The sequence below is a fragment of the Natator depressus genome, chromosome 11, assembly GCF_965152275.1.
Source record: "Natator depressus isolate rNatDep1 chromosome 11, rNatDep2.hap1, whole genome shotgun sequence".
Classification (NCBI taxonomy): domain Eukaryota; kingdom Metazoa; phylum Chordata; order Testudines; family Cheloniidae; genus Natator; species Natator depressus.
In genome coordinates this window covers 58,530,346-58,550,277 of record NC_134244.1, presented here as the reverse complement: position 1 = coordinate 58,550,277, position 19,932 = coordinate 58,530,346, and the positions used below count along the sequence as shown (strand labels likewise).

The 19,932-nt window shown below is 36.7% G+C and overlaps 1 protein-coding gene across 8 annotated transcripts in view; it reads left to right on the top strand.

The window, feature by feature from the left end:
- HYCC2 (hyccin PI4KA lipid kinase complex subunit 2) overlaps positions 1 to 19,932 on the top strand; it is a 96,361-nt gene that overhangs the window by 26,594 nt on the left and 49,835 nt on the right. For all 8 annotated transcript variants that reach the window (XM_074967898.1, XM_074967901.1, XM_074967899.1 and 5 more), the window contains 3 exons: positions 4,619 to 4,724; positions 14,037 to 14,115; positions 15,144 to 15,245. In XM_074967898.1, the coding sequence (XP_074823999.1) occupies positions 14,065 to 14,115; positions 15,144 to 15,245 (153 nt within the window). In that variant the 5' untranslated portion in view covers positions 4,619 to 4,724; positions 14,037 to 14,064. The remainder of the gene's footprint in view (positions 1 to 4,618; positions 4,725 to 14,036; positions 14,116 to 15,143; positions 15,246 to 19,932) is intronic.

Here is a 19,932-nt window from a genome sequence, read left to right as displayed (position 1 = left end):
TTCTGTAATTTAGAAATATCCAGTATTAGATGAAATAGTATGTATTTTACAATGTATAGTGAGTGCATGGATTTCTTTTTTCCTTATGTAACAAAACCTATATATATATATATATTTTTTAGCAAAGTTCAAGTTTGGATGCAACTGTCTAAAAAGATTTTTTTTACCTGGGAGCCTTAGTTAATTTTTTACTCCAGTTATCTTATGTTCTGGTCTAGGATATGAAATGGAGAAATAGTATTCTATCCTTTTACATTTAGGTATCTGTTTTAATCCTGACAGATCTAAAGCACTTTGAAAATTCTGTGTATATGTGTATGTTGGCTAATAAAATAAAAACCTGGAACACTTCACCCACTGCTGAACGTAGCCATCTGTGGGGGTGGGATACATCAGCTATCTAACAGTCCGCAACGTTGTTACATAAAAATGACTAAATGAGGACGAGAGAGAGAGAATGTGTGTATAAAGTAATATAAATTGTGACCATGCTTAATTAATACCACTTTGTAATCTGTAGAAAGTAATACATGAACTTTTTAATGATGATAACTGATAGTCTTGACATTTTAAAAAATGTTCACAAAATGCAAGACATGATTGTGTTGGAAAAATAGTTTGTATTTACCTTTTTATTCTATAGGTGGGATGCCAGGTGAGCATACAAACAGGCTGTTTTGTCAGTCTTCGTCCTACATAGTGCTTGTATTTGGACACGTGCCCATTGTTGGCCTGATAACGTACACCCTCTTAAGTATATCCTGGAAGTGTCAAAACAAGCAGTTGTACTGATGTAATCAAACAAGTATGTCAGCATGTGGAAGTTTTGTTCAGTAGACAGGGAGGTAGATCATATAATAGAAAAGACTAAAATAAAAAACAGCTCTTCTATAAAAATGTTCTATAAACCTTTTTATTCTTTCTCTTTCTCTTTCTCTTTCTTTCTTTCACCTACCTTTAGATCCAATATGTGAAACTTAAATGTGGATTTTTATCCACAAGCTAACATCTTTGGGGTAAGATTAAGTGAAGACCTGAGACAGTAGTTTAAATAAGAACATAGAAATCAGTTATCCTTTTGATTGTTTTTCATGAATAGTTTATTTTCTGATTTCTGATGTTTTAATTTTAGGGAAATTATTGCTCATTTTTAGTAGTAAAACTTGTTGGTTCCCACACTACTCCCCTTCCGAAAAAAATAAAACCAGGACCCACTGCAAACTCCTGTCTCCAGAAATGAATGAGCATGAGGAACCTTTAGACTTCTATTTAAAAGTTTTGTGTTTTTGGTGTATGTTTTACAAAAACAAACAACCCAACTGTGTTTTAGTTTTTGCTTTTAGCTTTCATCAGTTTTAACTTAAAACTGAAAAACACAATCTGTTACATGCCAAAAGTGTATGTGTTGGACATTGGGTACTTTTTCTGATAACATTTTAAAAAACGTGCAGAGCAAGATTGTATTTGTTTGATGCTCCTTGTAATTTAACCATTTTGCAGGGAGCAGCTCGTGTAACATTTAAATCTGGCTTAAGTTTTTTAAAGTTTCATAAATTGACCAGTTTTTGGAAAAACTGTTAGTGTTGCAGTACTCAATAGAGTATTTCATAAGCTGCCAAGAGGAAGTACTTAATAAACAATGGACTCAATCTTTATGCTGTGGGTGATGTTGTTTCTGCTGGGTGTGTGGGGATCAAAGATTGTATACACACTTCGGGCAGTTGCAGTATGCTCTTTGTTACAAAGTTATAGCTACAGTTTTCTATTGACTGTTCTGTTGCTGTGTAACTTAACTCCTGACTGCTGGTTGGGCAGAAAATTTCTGAAATAAGTTAATGATTGTGCCATTGGAACGCTCTGCGTTTCTGTCCTTTTGCATTAGGAACATTAGGACTTTTCTAAAATGAGACTGAAGCTTTTGAATGGCTATCTTTCAACTATTGGGATATTTTCTTAGTGCAGCAGGTTTGTTCATATGTAAGGGTAAACTCTGACTTGGAGAGAGCCACTGGTTCTTCACACTCATTAATTTGTGTCACTACATCTGTAGTACTGTCCTCCCATTTCCATACACTACACCTCCACTATACATTTAACAGGAGTAACAATGGGTCTGATATATGTTTCTGATGGTAGCTTTCTAAGTCTCCGTGTTTCAACAGAAGTCAGCTTTCTTTGTGTTCTTACTGCAGATTTGTTCTGAATTTCAGAGCTAGAGGGCAAAGAGCTTTTGTTGTTTAAAATATATAGCAACATTCAGTGCTTAGCCCAGTGTTATAAAATGTATATTTTGTCTTCCTACTGGAACCCTGCCATTGCTTCATATAGACCAGTGGTTGTTGGGAGACTGTTTTATAAAGCATATTTCTACATCCTTTACACTAGGTTTCTCCAAAGAAATAACCACATTTGCACTTACTGCAGAACTGGCCTTACCTTTTTGGGCTCACCTGGTGTGTGGTGTTTGTATACTGTGACCACTTGTACAAAACCTTAGCAAAATCCTTCAATCTACAATAATCGTTTGAAGACAGGATGGAAAGAGGAGTCATTGTGTAGGAGCGGATAGAAGCAGATACTGTATCAATCTTGTTTCAAATACAGTGATTTGTTGCTTTTCTGTATGTGGAGGAATCCTTGTGCTGTTTTTTTTCACCTGTGTGTCTTTTGTGAGGTTATTTAATGAAATTATAGTGATTTAATTACTTTAAAAGTAGTCCTACTAAGACAATTAATAATTCCAGAAAACCTGCAGATATTTTACTTAAATTTGACTGGGTGCTGTGTAGTACAGATAAATGATGAGAAATATTAACTTATTTGGTCGTGATCCTGCAATTAGCACCATGCAGGGAGACCCATATGCCTATGCAAAGTCCCACTGATTTTTAGTGGGGCTCTGTATGGACATAAGTCCTTTCACGTAGGTCATATTTCAAGTTCAGAGCCAAAGAATGTTTTAACACATTCTAAAACCGGGTTAGTCAATTATTTTTTGTGAATGTCCAAATTTTGTGGTTAAAGTATAGTCAAGGAGCAGACTCCGGAGAAAATGATAAAATAAATAAAAAGATGTTGGGGTCCGTTCAAAAGCATCTGGTGGTCCGTATTTGGCCTGCGGTCTGCCTAATGACAACCATTCTAAAACATGGAAGTTTATAGGGTTCTTGGCTACAATGAATGAAAGGGAGAACATCCACTTGAAATACTAACATTTCTCTCTGAAAAAATTGTTTTAGAGCTCAATTAACAAGTGAGATTACTAAAGCTGAAAGAGTGGAAAAATATTTTTCTCTGTTTTTCTATCTGTTTTGTGCATTTGACAGCAGTCTACATATAGTTGGTTTCACTGTTCCGCTTGGATAGTCATTTTTTACATGCTTGAAGAGACCATATGAATATCAACACGGGAGAAGAACCTCCCCTTTTTTAAAAGGAATTTTAAAAATAATCGGATATTACTTAAAGGTTCCTGTAAGGAATTGCATGAAAATGTTTGAGTTCAGAAAATTCATACTGTCCCTTTAAGTTCACCCTATTTCTACCTGTTGCAAAGGCTAACAGTTGAAATTTAGCCTAATGTGAGCTGCTGTTCTGCTTAATATGTGCTTTACCAATATTGAGAGAAAAGGGACCTTTTACTAACTGTTTGTATTGAACAAGGTAGTAACTTAAACAGTATAGAATGGAACAGACCAATATTCCATACACTTTGGAAACACACAATAGGATTTCAGTTATTCTCACTAGTCCACCTAGGGTTGGCTCAGTTGTGCGCACACGTCAGCGTGAGTGAAAGAGCCCGAGAGTATTGAATGTACAACTGAAAGAGCTCAGTGAATCCAAGGTACTCTTAAACTATACTGAAGTCATTAAAATATACTGACAAGAAGGTGCAGTCTTCGGACTTCAGTGATCCTGAAGTGATCTGAGGTGTGCAAAATCTTTATTTGCAATGTTAAGTCCCTAGCTAATGGCTCCTACATTATATTGGCACGTGTACTGACTTTTCTCCACAGTGGAGATTTCCCTGCCGTGATTTTGAAACTTTTAACCTTGTAGTAAATATAGATCAGTACAAAATGCTTGTGATGGAAGAAGGAACACTTTTTAAGATATGCTGCACTTTTGGTTTGGATCTTCTGATTTTTATGTTCTGAAGATTCACGGTATTGATTGTGCTTAATCTTGCAAAAATACTAATTTCCTTTTAATAAGTATGTCTGATGGGTATTTTTTATATGTACTGTTCATTATCAAATTTCATTTTTAGTGTTCTTTCTATCTTTGTGTTTTATACTGCTGCCAGTCACTACAGCATCTGAACACCTTCCGTATAAATTCTGTTACAAAGTCTCTAGTAAATTTCACATCATCTCTGGTTCTCTTCCGTTTTCAGGGTAAAACACTGTTTAAGTTGTTTTATTTGTTACAGATTTTTTTTTTTGTTGGGTGGAGTGGATGTGTTTTAGTAGATTGGGTAATGCTTTTTAGCTGGTAATTTCTGCAGTTTGTCTATAATGCAGAAAAATGAATTAAGTATAGTGTGTAGTTTACTGAAGTTTGTCTTGTGTCTTTGTTTTGATTATCTCAGATTTTCTATTTTCATCTTTCACAGAACTGAGGAATATTTTAAAGTTTGACAAATGCATTCCAGACTGGAAGACTGCTGCATTCCTCCTCCTCCTCCTCCTTCTTTAGAGAACTGACTTCTTAAAACAGAGGTAAAGTTGGACATGGCACATGCTATACCAATCATGACAAACAGAAAAATGACTTTTTAGTAACTTCTCCTCTTGGGTTTCCTGTAGTGTCTTTAAATAACCATATTGAGGTGTCATGCAAATTATGACTGCTAATCACTGGCTTCCAAAATCTACTTGCGAATGACGTTCTTTGATATTTTTGTTTTCAAAGCTTGCTTTATTTAGTTATCTTCTATTATTGATAGGGTTTAATGCAGAAAGCAGCGTTACTGAAATGAGCTACTAGGGCAGGTACTTCTTAAATTCAAGTAAATCTACTGTTGTTACTATTACTACCACTGTTTAAGTACCCAGAAAGTACTGCATTCTTAAGAGACACTTAAGGCAGATCCTTGCCATGAAGAGCGTATAGTCACAGGGCGTGATCATGTAACTACTTAGTGGCCAGTGCAGTGCTTACTGCCATGAGTAGTCCAATTCAAACAAGCAAAGTCCCAAAGAAATATGCCTTGATGTTCTCAAAAAATCAATTTTGGGATTTTTTTTCTACTTTAATGTCTTCCATTTATCAAACTCTCAGTTGTCCTGTTAAATCAAAAATTTTCCAACAAAAATCAAAATAGAAGGGGGGTTATAGATTCATAGATTTTTTTTTTTTTTTTGGTAAGACCAGAGGAGAGGATTGTAATTATCTAGTTTGCCCTCCTGTATAATTCCGGCCATAGAATTGTACAGTAATTATTGTATCAAGCCTATTGAACTAGAGCACGTTTTTTAGAAAATATTTAAATATTTGTTAAAAACAAATACAAAAATTTAGATTTCATTTAATATTTTTAACCCTGTACCTACTTCCAGTTTTTTCTTTCCTAATTCTCAATTTTTTTTGGTTTATAATAGTGTCCTATTACTGTCCGAGACCTGGATCTTGTAAATACTTGTGCATGTGATCAACATTATGCATGTGAGTAGTCCCAATGAGTAAAGTTAAGCACATGCATAAGGGTTTGCAGGGTTAAAACCAAACATTAATATTTTATTCCTTTTTCTCTCTCTTTTAATTTTCCTTTTCTTTAAATTTTTTATTTATGGTTTTGTTCCTTGCAGAAGGGCTAAGTGTTTCAGAACAAAGAGTTTGTAGTTCAAAGGAGGTAGATGACATCTGTGAGATTTTCCAAATTGGTGAATGCTATAGGTTTTGGCAAAAGTCAGGTTAAATCCCCGGCCCTTCACAACTTCTAGATATTTTGCGTTGTTTCATCTTTTCTCTCTTTAGAAACACTTGTGAGTGACCAAAATACCCTTTAAAGTACAGATCCCTCATAAAGTACTTTCTGTTTCTCATTTCCTTAAAGTAAGACTTTTTTTTTTCAGCTCCAGGTTTTAAGGTCCTGTCAAAGGCATAATAGTGATGCAGCCACTCTGTGTCTCTAGTTTTATTTAGACATCTTATCTGTCAGCACTTCTAAAGCATCCATTGCTCCATGAACAAATGTTTACCCCTTTTTCCACAGCAAGATTTAAGAAATAACCCTACTCTGTCACACAAGTAAAGTATCTTGCAGCAATATAGAGGTTGGGGGGAAATGACACAACTTCAAGGATCCCTGGTGGAATACTGATTCATCTTTATCTAGGCTATATACAATTTCCACAAGGAAAGGCACTTAATGTGTAACAGACTTTATTTTCATCTGTGTTGCTTGGTTCCCTTTACCATTTTAACCTTCTTAGAATACACTTTTTCTCTCCAAATGCCTCATGTGGCCCCCAAAATCTTCCATACTACTCTGCCTTATTGTTCTGATCCCATCCCAGCACACTCTTAATTGCCTTCCTTCTGGCTGCAGAGTCTGGGATGGGACAGTGTTCAGAGCACACAAGCATAGGTGCCAGAAATAGAGGGCTGTCTCTTTCCCCCCGGGCTTTTTTTATTTAATTGAACACGTTCCTGTCTGGGAGGAAGTGTGCTATGACCTGACCAGCACCGGGTCCTGTTCTTTGTCACACCACATGCAATGGGACAACCAGGCCCCGTTCTGCATTGTGCTGTGTGCCGGTCCCTCATCTGCTGGCTGCCAAAACCACAGCAGTGGCTCCTCTTGGTGCTGGGGGAGCAGCCAGATCCCGGAAGTGGGACAGACCCATCATCCCGAGGGTGAGAGGCTCACTAGCCCAGAGGGTAAAGTAAAGAGCAGGGGAGGAAGGTGCTCTGGAAGGGTCAGGCTGGTGGGATGGGGGAGGCAAGGACTCCAGGAGGGTTGGGCTGGAGAAGGCAGGGGGCTCCCTCGAGGGCTCTGAGAGGGTCAGGCTGGTGGCAGTGGTGGCGGGCGGGGGGGAAGGAAGTTAGAGGTGCTCCCTCAAGGGCTCTGGGAAGGTTGGTCTGGTGCAGATGGGAAGTGCTTGAGAGGGGAAGGGGAGGGTCAGCTGTTTGTTTTATGGTATTACTGACCCAATTTCCCCATGTATCAGTAAGGGTTTCTTTCACATGGCAGCTCAGAATCTGGAACGTTATTCTTCACCATTCCCAGGGGACCAGGAACTTACTTTTTAACTCTGGATGATAGTGTGAATGGATGTAGTTGCCAGGCCATTTCTGTGCCTTTCCCTCTATCCACCCACCTAATAGCAAAATAGGAGGGGGAGGAGAGTGAGCTTTTGTTTTATATCCTAGAGCTGGAGTCGGCAACCTTCGGCACGCGGCCCATCAGGGTAATCTGCTGGCAGGCAGTGAGCGAGACATTTTGTTTATGTTGACTGTCCACAGGCACGGCCCCCCGCAGCTCCTCTGCGCCGCTTCCTGTAGTTCCCATTGGCTGGGAATGGCGAACTGCAGCCACAGGGAGCTGTGGGGGGCCAGGCCTGCGGATGGTCAACATAAACAGAATGTCTCGCGGCCTGCCAGTGGATTACCCTGATGGGCCACGTGCCGAAGGTTGCCGATCCGTGTCCTAGGGCAACATGCAAACCATAGCCAGAGTTTCTTCCTGTCTTTCTTTCTTTCTAGTTCCTTTCTCTGTGACGCTCAGACTTTTTTTATATCCCTGAAGTGGAGTTAAAACTCCATCTGATCTGGCTTCTGTGGTGAGTCAGTACAGTGGCTCTACAACTTCACATAGGGGCCGAAGTCTGAGCTCTGAACAAATGCATGTAATTCTGAACACTGCCTGGGATGTTACTGAATAGAATACGCAGGGCTGACTTGTAAGTGTCCTTATTTGGAGGGGAAGGCCACCCCTCTAGTTTTTCTATAGAAGTGGAAGCCAAATGTAAACCCATGTGTCAGGTCACAATGCCGCTGCCTCAAATTTGATCCGCATCCCACACTTCTGCAGTCTTTCCTGCGCCACTGCTCACAAGTGTCACTGCTGCATTGTCTGGCAGGCTGGCTACAGAACTGTACAACATGTTCCTTTACTCCCTGGCCAGGGCAAGAATATCCTGATTTGGGAAAGAAAAAGTATTGTATTAGGGAAACTATTTGTATGATGCCAAGTTCCTTTCACTGCTCATTAAGAGAGAGGTGAGTTTCCTGTGGATATGAGAGGTCTGTGTTAAATCAGTCCTAATACCTAAAGGCTCCAGTCGCCTTACACTTATTTTTAAGCCGCCTTAAACTTCGGGATAAGAGATTTAACACAATCTCTTTACTGTGAACCATAAACAAAAGAGTTGAAAAAGAAAAGGAGGATATTTAATACATGTGACAAGGCACAAACCTTATTAAAGTCTTTGTGTGTGTTCGTAATGCCTCTGGTCAATGGTAAACATGTTAAAACAGTCTGTACTCAGCTCTATAATGATTAACCTATGTGTTGAGGAACAGTATTAAAATCTTAAAATATAATCTCACTAGCTCCAACCAGGAGTAATTTTCAGCATAAATGCAATGTCAGACAATTGTATTAATAAATGAATATAACCATAATCAATTTGTTCTATATTCTTTGTACACAGAAAAAAATTCCCTTCTTCCATTATTACAATACTAAGATTATACTTGACCTAATGTACATTTTACCAAGCTTTTTTCCAGTTTGCGTTAATATTAATGCAATGCTTGTCTCTTCCCTTATTCTCCTAACAATGATCTAAAACTTCCTCCACTTTTTGTGTCTAGCCCGCTATTACTAGCCATGAGTATTAAAGTTTGTCTTCCTGTACTGTAGGTCAGCTATGCTTTTTGTGATAAAGAAATTGAGGAAATCCTTCATTTAGCAGAGAGGAATGGTTAAAAGGATAATTTATCAATTGTGGTATTTTGGAGGGGAACTGTATATGCTGAGGAAAGAATTCTTTCTTTGTAATGATTAATTTCTACTTCTTGCTCTTTAGATGATTTTCTCACTTGGTATTCCTAAAGGCTATACTGTATTTTTTATATTTTTCCCTGGGTTCCCAAAGATGTGTGAAGAGTCTTTGTGGGGGAGGTTGGAGTGGAAGGAGTTTTATCACATGTAGTAACATTTATTTTGAGGCCTTTATCCTGCTGTCTTCAAACAAATTTGCACTTTGTTTTCTGTGCTTCACTACTGATAACAAAAATCATCTGACGGGATGACTAGTGTAATAACAATCTTGTATGGGTCATTTGTAGCAGTTGAACCTAGGACATGTGGCTCTAAAAGCATGTGATTCCACAGCTTCTAAAAAGCATTGGGACCAATGCGGGAAGCCACTGAGCAAGGAGCTCAGTAAGACCAGGAAAGGAAAACTGTTTAGCTGGCAGCCAGCGTGTAAAGAAGTGACTGACTGAGCAGGTAAATATAGAGGGTGAGCTGAAAGGAGATGGAAAAGGAGGAAAGCAATAGCAGATCTCTCCCTTTGGGTTCCATTCTCTTGCTCAGTGGCTTCCCCTTCTGATCTCAGTGCTTTATTCATGCATCTCATCTCTCTTCCTTCCTTTCCCAAATACAAATAGGGTGACCATTAGCTCCTGCAGCAGCCCCCAACACTTTTTTCCTTTTCCACAAAGGTTCCCTGCACCTCTCCTACCACTGGTGGCTCACTGACTGTGCCAGCGTCTGGATTGTTCTCTTGGACAGCAAGTGGCAAATTTGCTCCAGCTGTTGCTGCTCTTTTTCAGCACTTTCAGCCCCATACTCTGCCTGGCAAGCAGGATCTAGCCGCTACACCATGGAGGTGCAGCCAGGAAGTTGGGCCACCTAGGGGAAAAAGTGAAATTTAATAAAAGCTTAAAAAAAAAAAAAAAAAAAAAAAAGGTATTGCTCACGAACCTCTTGAATTTATAAACACATCAAAAGGGAGCAAGCCACACTTCAAAACCCCCTTGGTATTTTTTTTTTTTAATAAGAGTGTAAGTATTTTAAACATGGTGACCTGAATAAGTTCAGCATTCTTCCTGTCTACATTTTCTCAATAATTTTAGTTAGAAAAGAGATTCTTCATAATTTCCTGCCCTAAACTTTCATTTTGTTGCTGTGAACTGATAACCATCTCTTTTTATCTCCCACGTAGCTGGTTTTCTGTGTAGGTGTAGTAATTTATCTGCCTAGATTATCAGAGCATTTCCATGCCTTCCTATATAAATCTTGGCTGCCTCACAGGAATGTTGAGTCTGAATTAGTTAATAGTAAAATACGTTGAGATTATCAGATAAAAGGCATGGTAGCCAGGCTAAATATTATCAATAATAATATTTTAAAAGCATCTGGTCAGCTACATTTGTAGTAGCTGTCTTGAACAGACCTGCTGCCTTAAGAGTATTTTTTTTAACAGAGAGCTGTATAATAAAAATTAATTTAATTGCTCATCAGGTTGTTTTTCAGAATGAAATTTTTATGGTAGCATGTTAATTTGGCTTAATGCATCTGTTGGAAGCTCTGTTTAGGGACTGTTCCAATTTGTAAAAATCCCTGCTCGCATCGTTGTGCATGTTTTGTGAGTATTTTAGTAACAAAATTGATCCAAGTCTCTACATCATCCCACTGTGCTCCATTAAAATATCAATATCATAAAAAAAAAAAAGCTCCTAAAAAGTGCCTATTGACAGCACTGGAAACTGATATAATTTTTGTTTTGTTTTATTTATTTATTTTCATACATCTGGTACAGCTTAGCCAGGAGTGAGTTCAATCTTTCAGTCAGTGTAACTCAACGTTAGTGTAAATTGACTGTTCTAAACATGAGGGTAGTTGTGTCTCCATGTCAATGCAATCCTTGACCTATCTACTGCGTCTGTCAACAAGGGTCCAACTTATGGTGGTGGTTTCTGTGATATAGACATTCCCTAGAGACTGGTTTCAAAACACCCATTCATTTCACTTATACTACTAAACTATTTTGAGACAGTAATTACTTTGGATCACTACTAACCTATATTGAATTCAAACTGGAGATTTTGAGACTCCTGCTGCCCTGATCCTGACACAATGTACTGTAATTGGTTCTTTCTAAAAGTAAAATAAACAACAAAATCCTATACTTAAATTTCCCATATTCACTAGATTGAATGCATTATTCCTTAAAGGGCCAATTTCTCTCAATATTTGGTGTTTTTCCAAAAATTCCAGTTCATGGAGTCATTTCCTTACAGGAGAATCTCAGTTTTGATATATAAATTACTAGCCCTTATGGTTGCAGAGCAAAGCTTGAAAACCTGAATTCTAAATGCTGAAAAATCAGAAGGCAAATAAATAGAACCCCAAATGTATTATTTTATGGTTAAATCCCATGATTTGTTTTGAGGCAACCTCATTTGGTGGTTGGGAGTTTATAGGGGAGGAGGAGGCAGGAAGAAAGGGGTTTATATTAAATCCTCGACTCCTTCGCTTTCAAATTTTAAAACAGTGTTAGCTGTTGTTAAATATTGGAGAGTCATGTAGTATTTTGGTTCTTTAAAGCGAAGTGGCAGAGGGAGTTCAAATCAGCTAACAAGTCTTACTCTCAGAACTGTATGAATGTTACCATGATATTTGGTGCTGACGGCATAGCCATTTTGACTTGTATTTGATAAGAAATAGAAACATCAACTTGCTAAATGGAGTAGGGCAAAACAGTGGAATAGGGAAAGAGAGGTTGGATTCCATAACTGGCAGCAGATTCCTCTATAATTTTTTGTACTGGTGTTGATTTAAATTCTGTAAGTCATAACAGAAACATTAATTGTCTGAGCCTGTGTCAGATATCCCTGGTGAAAACATATTTTGAAATACCTGTAAATAAATATTTAAATGGGGTATTTAAAATTGAAATGAAGGGGGAGAGAAAAAAAGTCAAGTCTCAACACGAATATTAGGAAGAATAGTTTATCGTTTATTGTTGGGGCCTTTTCCAAATGACATGGCAAAGTATATTTTAAATCTAATTTAATTAGATTAATTTTAGTTGTTTACTCCCATTTATTAATAAGCTCAAGTGAAACATTTTTCCTTTAACCTCCTGTTCTGTGCAAATCTAAAATGGACTACCAAGAACTCTAAGGAGTTTATACATACTAGCTATTTTGGAAAATGTTGTGACTGTCTCTACCTTTTTGTGTGACTTCCTGTATCTAACTGCTTTTATACCTTTACAAGTGAAAAAGAAATAAGTTAGCGAGTGAGGTTTGCAAAAGTTTTGTTAGCCATGAATTTTTGTTGTTCATCCTTGTTTTAATTATAATTTCCCTTTGAAGCTATGATGGCATGAGCAATATGTTTCCGATAGGTTATGATTTATTGAGAAATCTATTCATTAGCGATCTTTGGGATTTTTCCAGCAAGAATTTCCATAATATATTAAAAAAAGCACTTCTAAACTATATTGCAGTTCATCTGAACTTGAATACATTATTACTGTATATTTTTACTATACAGATTCTCTTATGAAGACTGCAAGCTATTGCTATATAGCCTTACAGAAATATAGTTGTGCACTGGGCTTTATACTGGCCAGATTTCCTATTTTCCTGTATTTCTGAGAGAGAGATCTCTTCTTGTGGTGAAGGTGTTAAAGTAATGGATAGTTTCACAATATTTTGTTCTGTGACATTCTATTTTCATATCTATTAGTATATACTATATACATTTTCCTATTGTCTGTTTTATTTCTGTTTAGCACCAACACTTGTCTTCCTGTGAAAAGGCAAATTAGTAATGGTGGTTTTGGACCTGAATGCAAGACTGTGGGTCAGAATATTGCAGCTGACACATCACAACAATTTCTAAATGTAACAGTAGCTTAGTGAATATGCTTAGCATAGCTCTGATTAAATGTCTGTGTGCTGAAACTATAATAAAAAGAAAGTAATGATAGAAATTGGAGAGGGAAAGAATGTATTAGGTCATCGTGTCCAGCCCTCTGCCAATGAAGGATTGATCTTGGTGCTCATGAAATGATGTCTTTATTTAATGCACCCTCTATTGTGTTAAACATTGTATTTGGGTAGTTTAAAGTTCATGTAATGTACTGGCTCAGTTCTGGGCCCTTTATTTAAAAAAAAAAAGAAAAAAAAAAGAATCCATTTAATGTGAATATTTAGATGCTTAAATACATCAGAAATCCACACTACATAACTAAACCTTACATTAATTTAAGAAAACAGCTGCAACTTAAATATTGTACTTAAATAGAGACAGCTAATAAGACTAGGGTGTTTATTTCAAAATAGTATGCAAGTAGCGGACACGATAAAACTCCGTGGTTTTGGCTTGAGAACTCTTTTTGTCTGAACTCTAGATGCTAGAATAAAACTGTTATATGGTCGGAAAGTAATAATAGTAATTGTGTGGTTTTAAAAAAACTAATATGTATGCTTTGTATGTTTAGCTTTCTGAAAAATACAGCTTACTGCTAAAATTGATCTTCAGTGTTTCAGCTTGAAAGAGAAACTTCACAATTCCTCCAGAACAGCTTTAAGAAATAAAATATACTGCCATCATGACTTCCAAGATATTATATTATTTTTTATGAAATTGTGTTTGCTTTGTGCCATATCCAGAGTTGTCATTACAACCTGTCACATGGCTTTATTCCATGATGCTCTTCAGTTGTTCCAGTTGTCTTTTCTTTGTACTATATTTGGTAAGAGCACAGGGATGGATGCTGTGTTTGTCTTAGATAATGTGCAATTTGGCTTGAGGCACTGAGTCTCTCTGACCCGCTGAAGTACTGTAGCTTTATGTCTAGGAGGATCAAGAGAACAGTTTTTAAAAAATCATTATAAAACGGGACTAATTTTCAGAACTACAACATCTGGTAATGTTTGATGTTAAATAAAACCATCAGATATTGGAACTGTCTTCCCCTTTAGAACAGGGTTTTACAGAACTATGCTTTGTTGCCAGAAGTGCATTCTACCTTTTGAGCTTCTCTTTCTTGTTCCGAAAGGTAAGAAAGGAGAATAAACTGTAAGAAAATGCTGGGATCAGAACGTGGTGTGGTGGAAGAATGGCTATCAGAATTCAAGGTCAGCTGAGTAGGTGTATGACCATTATAATGTTGTTTAATGGCATATAATGTTAAGAATGCTAATGATTAAACATTTAAAGTGTAAAAGCTTATTTTGATTTTTAATCTTTTGTATCTGTTCTACTGCACAATGTGTAGATGTCTATATAAAGGTATTAATATAAAAAGCACAATTTGGAATACAAATATTTATTATAATAGTACAGAGCATATAGCATGCTACGCAGATCTCACTTCAAAGCACATCACACTGTAAATCAAGTTGATAGAATTTAAAGGGATACTGTCAACTTGATCACAAAATTTAAAAACTTAACCAACTTTTTATAAAATCTAAGATTAATAGAAGTGTTTCCACAATTTAAAAAACTCCAGTGAAAATAGTTTTTAAAAAAATATACCCTCTTTTGATGAAATCCATGCTTTACATCACTAAGGAAGTGAAAGTGTCTTGACTGTAAACCAAACCTAAACTTCCTTTATTGAGCTGAGAGAAATATAAAATAAAACAGCACATAGAGACAAGTAAATTGGATTTTTAAAATACTTTCACTTTTAATAATCTGAGGCTTTATCCTAAGTTTGAAAAAAAAAATTAAATTTATATAAGGTTTGGAAAAGTTCCTGGTTGAACAGGGAAAGAGAGAAGCGGGTTTGTGGCAAATAATTTTAATACGCAGCGGCCTAGAGCTGTATAGTGACCTAGTCCTGGAAGTTGTTGAATGTCCTCAACTACCACACAAGTTGATGAATATTCATAGCATTCAGCACCATGCAGGATTGGGTCCCAGCATTGTCAGGTTTATGGATAGCTTGCTTGCTTTAATCAGTACTGAAAGGACAGAATTCCACCTTTACTAGTGTACTAAGTTGTGAATTATTCTTGACTGAAGCTCAGGGATTGTTGTTGCTGTGTTTAATGTAATCAGAACTGGATTTAACATGTTCATAGATGTCTATCAATATATGAAAGCTTACATATTAACTATTCATTATAGTAACTGCTGTCTATATCTCTTTCTTTAGGCATTACCTGAAAATCAAATCACCAGTTATGCATCAACATTGCACCGGAAAAAATCACTGGTGCCAGCCCTTTATAAGGTTATTCAGGACCCAAATAATGAGGTAGGAGACTCCCAGAGAAGGCATTTCCTTTTTCTTTTTCTAAATAAATCATAGTAATTAAGAACTGTCTGCTGTTCTAACCTGGGATTGATGCAGGGAGAATATTCTTTCTCTGTTTTGCCCCTTTTTCTCTTCCTCATTTTTGACAGTTGCTGAATATTTCTTTCTGTTAGAAGGCAAACCAGTTGCTCTCAAAAGTATATTGAACACTGCTCCTGGGTTTGGCTGGTCATTGTGACATAACAAGTTTTAGGTTGCAGCTCAGTGTGAGCTGCTTTTTGGAAGCCAGTTAGCCATAGCTGAGACAAAGTACTCTTTAAAATAAAATTCTTCAAGCCAAATTAGTTTGTTCACTCATAATTTATTATTTCGAGGAGAATGGAATAGATGTCCTACCCCAGTATGAAATTATGAATAGGCCTGATTTTCCTTTCATTTACACTACTGTTATATTTGTGTAATTCCATTGTTTTCCATGGAATTACTCTTGATTTATGCTGGTGTAACTGAGAGTGGAATCAGAATCAAATTTTAAATATATACAGTAAAAACATACCTGTGAATCTGGCTCATGACTTGGACAATAACATAGAATTAAGCTTTCCATTTCATAGAATACTGGGGAGAGGATGAGAAAGAACTACTGGAAAGTCTTATGGATGAATCTAAACTCTGAACAAATTATACAAACTTGCCACTTTATGTCGTGTGACCAGATGTCCCGATTTTATAGGGACAGTCCCGATATTTGGGGCTTTGTCTTATATAGGTGTCTATTACCCCTCACCCCCGTCCTGATTTTTCACCCTTGCTATCTGATCACCCTAACTCACACTTCTATAGAGCATGCATCAAAAGAGTCAGGAAGGATTTATCATCTCTCGTCTCGTGTGCTTTTAAATTAAAATGTGAGGAATACACAGGAAAGTAGCTTCTTATCTTCTCAGATACAGCCTCCAAGAGTGCCTGTGCTGTTTACTGGATTGAGTTTGAAGAAGTTCAGGTAATCCTTTCTAACAAGCAGCTTGATTTTAAAATGCTGCTTTTCCCGTAGGACTAAAAGCTTATATACTGACCTCTCTTTTTTCCTCTCAGACTGGGAGGCTTGGAATTCATCTTGAAACTGTTGTAAATTGTAACAGTACTATTGCCTCTGCTGTCCCTTTCTGTCTTGCCGTCTGTATCTCTGAATGTTTCACCGGTTTTCCCTTGCACTTTTTAGAAAAAATCATCTGATTGCACTGAGTAAAAGTTATCAAGAACCAAAACTTCAAAAGGAGAATCCATTTTAAGGGTCTGACTCTAATGTTGTATTATTGAAAATTGACTCATATCTAAGTAAATTAGGGCTGTCAAGTGGTTAAAAAATGAATCACAATTAAACAATAGAATACCGTTTATTTAAATATTTTTGGATGTTGTCTACATTTTCAAATATATTGATTTCAATTACAACACAGAATACAAAGTATACAGTGCTCACTTTATATTTATTTTTGATCACAAATATTTGCACTGTAAAAAACAAAAGAAATACTATTTTTCAATTCACCTAATACAAATACTGTAGTGCAATCTCTTTATCATGAAAGTACAAAAAAAAACCCCTGCATTCAAAAATAAAACAATGTAAAACGTTAGAGACTGCAAGTCCAGTCCTACTTCTTGTTCAGCCAATCGCTAAGACAAACACGTTTTTTTACACTTGCAGGAAATAATGCTGCCTGCTTCTTGTTTACAGTGTCACCTGAAAGTGAGACCAGGCATTTGCATGGTGCTGTTGTAGCCGGCGTCACAAGTTATTTATGTGCCACATGCGCTAAAGATTCATGTCCTTTCATGCTTCAGCCACCATTCCAGAGGACATGTGTCCATGCTGATGACAGGTTCTGCTCGATAACAATCCAAAGCAGTGTGGACCTACGCATGTTCACTTTCATCAACTGAGTCAGATGCCACCTGCAGAAGGTTGATTTTTCTTGTTTGGTGGTTCAGGTTCTATAGTTTCTGCATCAGTGTGTTGCTCTTTTAAAACTTCTGAAAGCATGCTCCATACCACATCCCTCTCAGATTTTGGAAGGCACTTCAGATTCTTAAACCTTGGGTCGAGTGCCATAGCTATCGTTAGAAATCTGATATTGGAACCTTCTTTGTGTTTGTCAGATCTGCACTGAAAGTGTTCTTAAATCAAACAACATATGCTGGGTCATCATCTGAGACTATCATAACACAAAATATATGGCAGAATGCGGGTAAAGCCATGGAGCAGGAGACATACAATTCTCCTCCAAGGAGTACAGTCACAAATTTAAATAACACTTTTTTTTTAACAAGCATCATCAGCATGGAAGCATGTCCTCTGGAATGGTGGTTGGAGCATGAAGAGGCATATGAATGTTTAGTATATCTGGCACGTAAATACCTTGCAGCGCCAGCTACAAAAGTGCCATGCGAACGCATGTTCTCACACTCAGGTGACATAAATAAGAAGCGGGCAGCATTATCTCCCGTAAATGTAAACAAACTTGTTTCTCTTAGCGATTGGCTGAACAAGAAATAGGATTGAGTGGACTTGCAGGCTCTAAAGTTTTACATTGTTTTATTATGGAGTGCAGTTACGTTAAAAAAAAAAAAATCTACATTTGTAAGTTGCACTTTCACGATAAAGAGATTGCACTACAGTAGTTGTATGAGGTGAATTGAAAATACTATTTATTTTGTTTGTCATTTTTACAGTGCAAATATTTGTAATATAAAGTGAGCACTGTACACTTTGTATTCTGTGTTGTAATTGAAATCAAAATATTTGAAAATGTAGAAAAACATCCAAAACTATTATTTATTTCAATTGGTATTCTGTTGTTTAACAGTGCGATTAAAACTGATTCATCGCGATTAATTTTTTTTAATTGCGATTAATTTTTTTGAATTTGAGTTAATGGCGGTTAATTGACAGCCCTAAAATAAATTTTAAAAAACCTAAATTCACTGCTATGGCTTCTGCCCAGGTATTTAGGAATACATGCTAGTGCATGACATGCATCTGAGATCAGAATCTGCTCCAAAAATGTCAGCTAAAATCTTGACTTTCAAGGTGGCAAGACTCTCCTTAGCATATTTCTTCCAAACTTATTCTACATAAGGGACATATAACAACACAATAGGCTCTTTTACAATGTTCAGTGCTGCACTAATACCTAGTTCTAGGAGGTAGGATCTTCATAGGACTCTAGATTCTATGTTAGCAAGAGGATAATTTTTTTGCTTGTAGACTTCTATTATTCTGCCATATGAGTAGTAAAAATCTGGTACAAGGAATTAGGGAATGTATTTCCTCATGAAGAGGGGGTATGTACATTTTTACCATAACTCGAGCCGCCTCATGACTGCACCATTGTTTAAAATTATCTGAAACAATCTACCATCATAATTTGCTTTAAAAACAAATCTCTCAAAGACTGCTGGCTCCATAATAGGTTAACAAATACAACAGTATTGTCCTTCAGAGGTGTGTGTTTTATCAGCAGCTGTTCATCATGCTCAAAATATAGTGAAAATATTGAGAAGGGCAGTATTCAAATAAAGTATTTAAATAAAGAGAGCCAAGAGTGCTCAGAAGTGGCTTATTTAATCGAATAATGTGTAAATGGTACACTTGATATTTTCCTTACTTTTTAAAAGTACAATTTGTTCATTGACAGTTCACAATTTTTTTTTTTGTTTGATGGGTATGGAGCAGGGGCAAGGCCAAGTAAATTAACTGAAATCCATATCTACTCAATGCAAAAAGTAACATTAATGCAGTGTTGAACTTGAGAAATCATATACTCAGACCAAGACATCCAGAGTTAACATTGAAAGCTCAATCTTTAATTTTTTTTTTAAAAAAAAGCATGTATCCAGTGCTTTCCCGTGTTCAAAGTGCTTTACAGACATTAACTGATTTCTTTTAACTTTCCCCATTTATGCTTATGCCTTAAAATAAGGTCATTCTATCATGATATAATACTGGAATTTCTTATGTAACCTTATCTTGTATAGTACATGCAGTCATGCATATGCAGCTTTAAGACTTGTCCTGATTGTTAAGAGTCAGTGAGATCTACAAAATGAACAAACTTCCTTAAAACGTGGTTTGTGTTGTACACTGCTCTGAGATGTAAAAAATTAAAACCAAGATATGAAAACTGCACTGTTATGTAACTTACTGTAGTTTGTATAAGAAATTCCATTTTGTATTACGGTATGTATTGTGTTAGCTGACTTTTATGTAGATATAAAAGTCCTTTTGTTAAGTCATGAGGAAAAGAGGATGGTTATTGGTTTGGTATAGCCTTAACTGTGCATTTCTTGACTGAGTGCTTGATTTTGCAACCTTTTTTTAATTTGGGTGGCAGGCAGGACATGGAATATTTAATTTAAAAAAAGATAAAAATAACTCTTGTAAATAGAACTTATAAATTCCCTAATTTGGAACTCTTTGGCTTGTTGCCTCTGGAACCTATCAGCCTTGGACTGAGGTCTCCTGGTATCCAGTCAGATATCCTCTCTAAATACTTCTGCCAAATGTTCCACTTCCCCATCTTACCCATTTCTTTTGAACTTTTTTACTCTGCGGGCTTGTCTTCATTACTGAGATCGAGGCTGCTGCAATCCATGCAGTGGGTGTCGATTTAGCGGGTCTAGT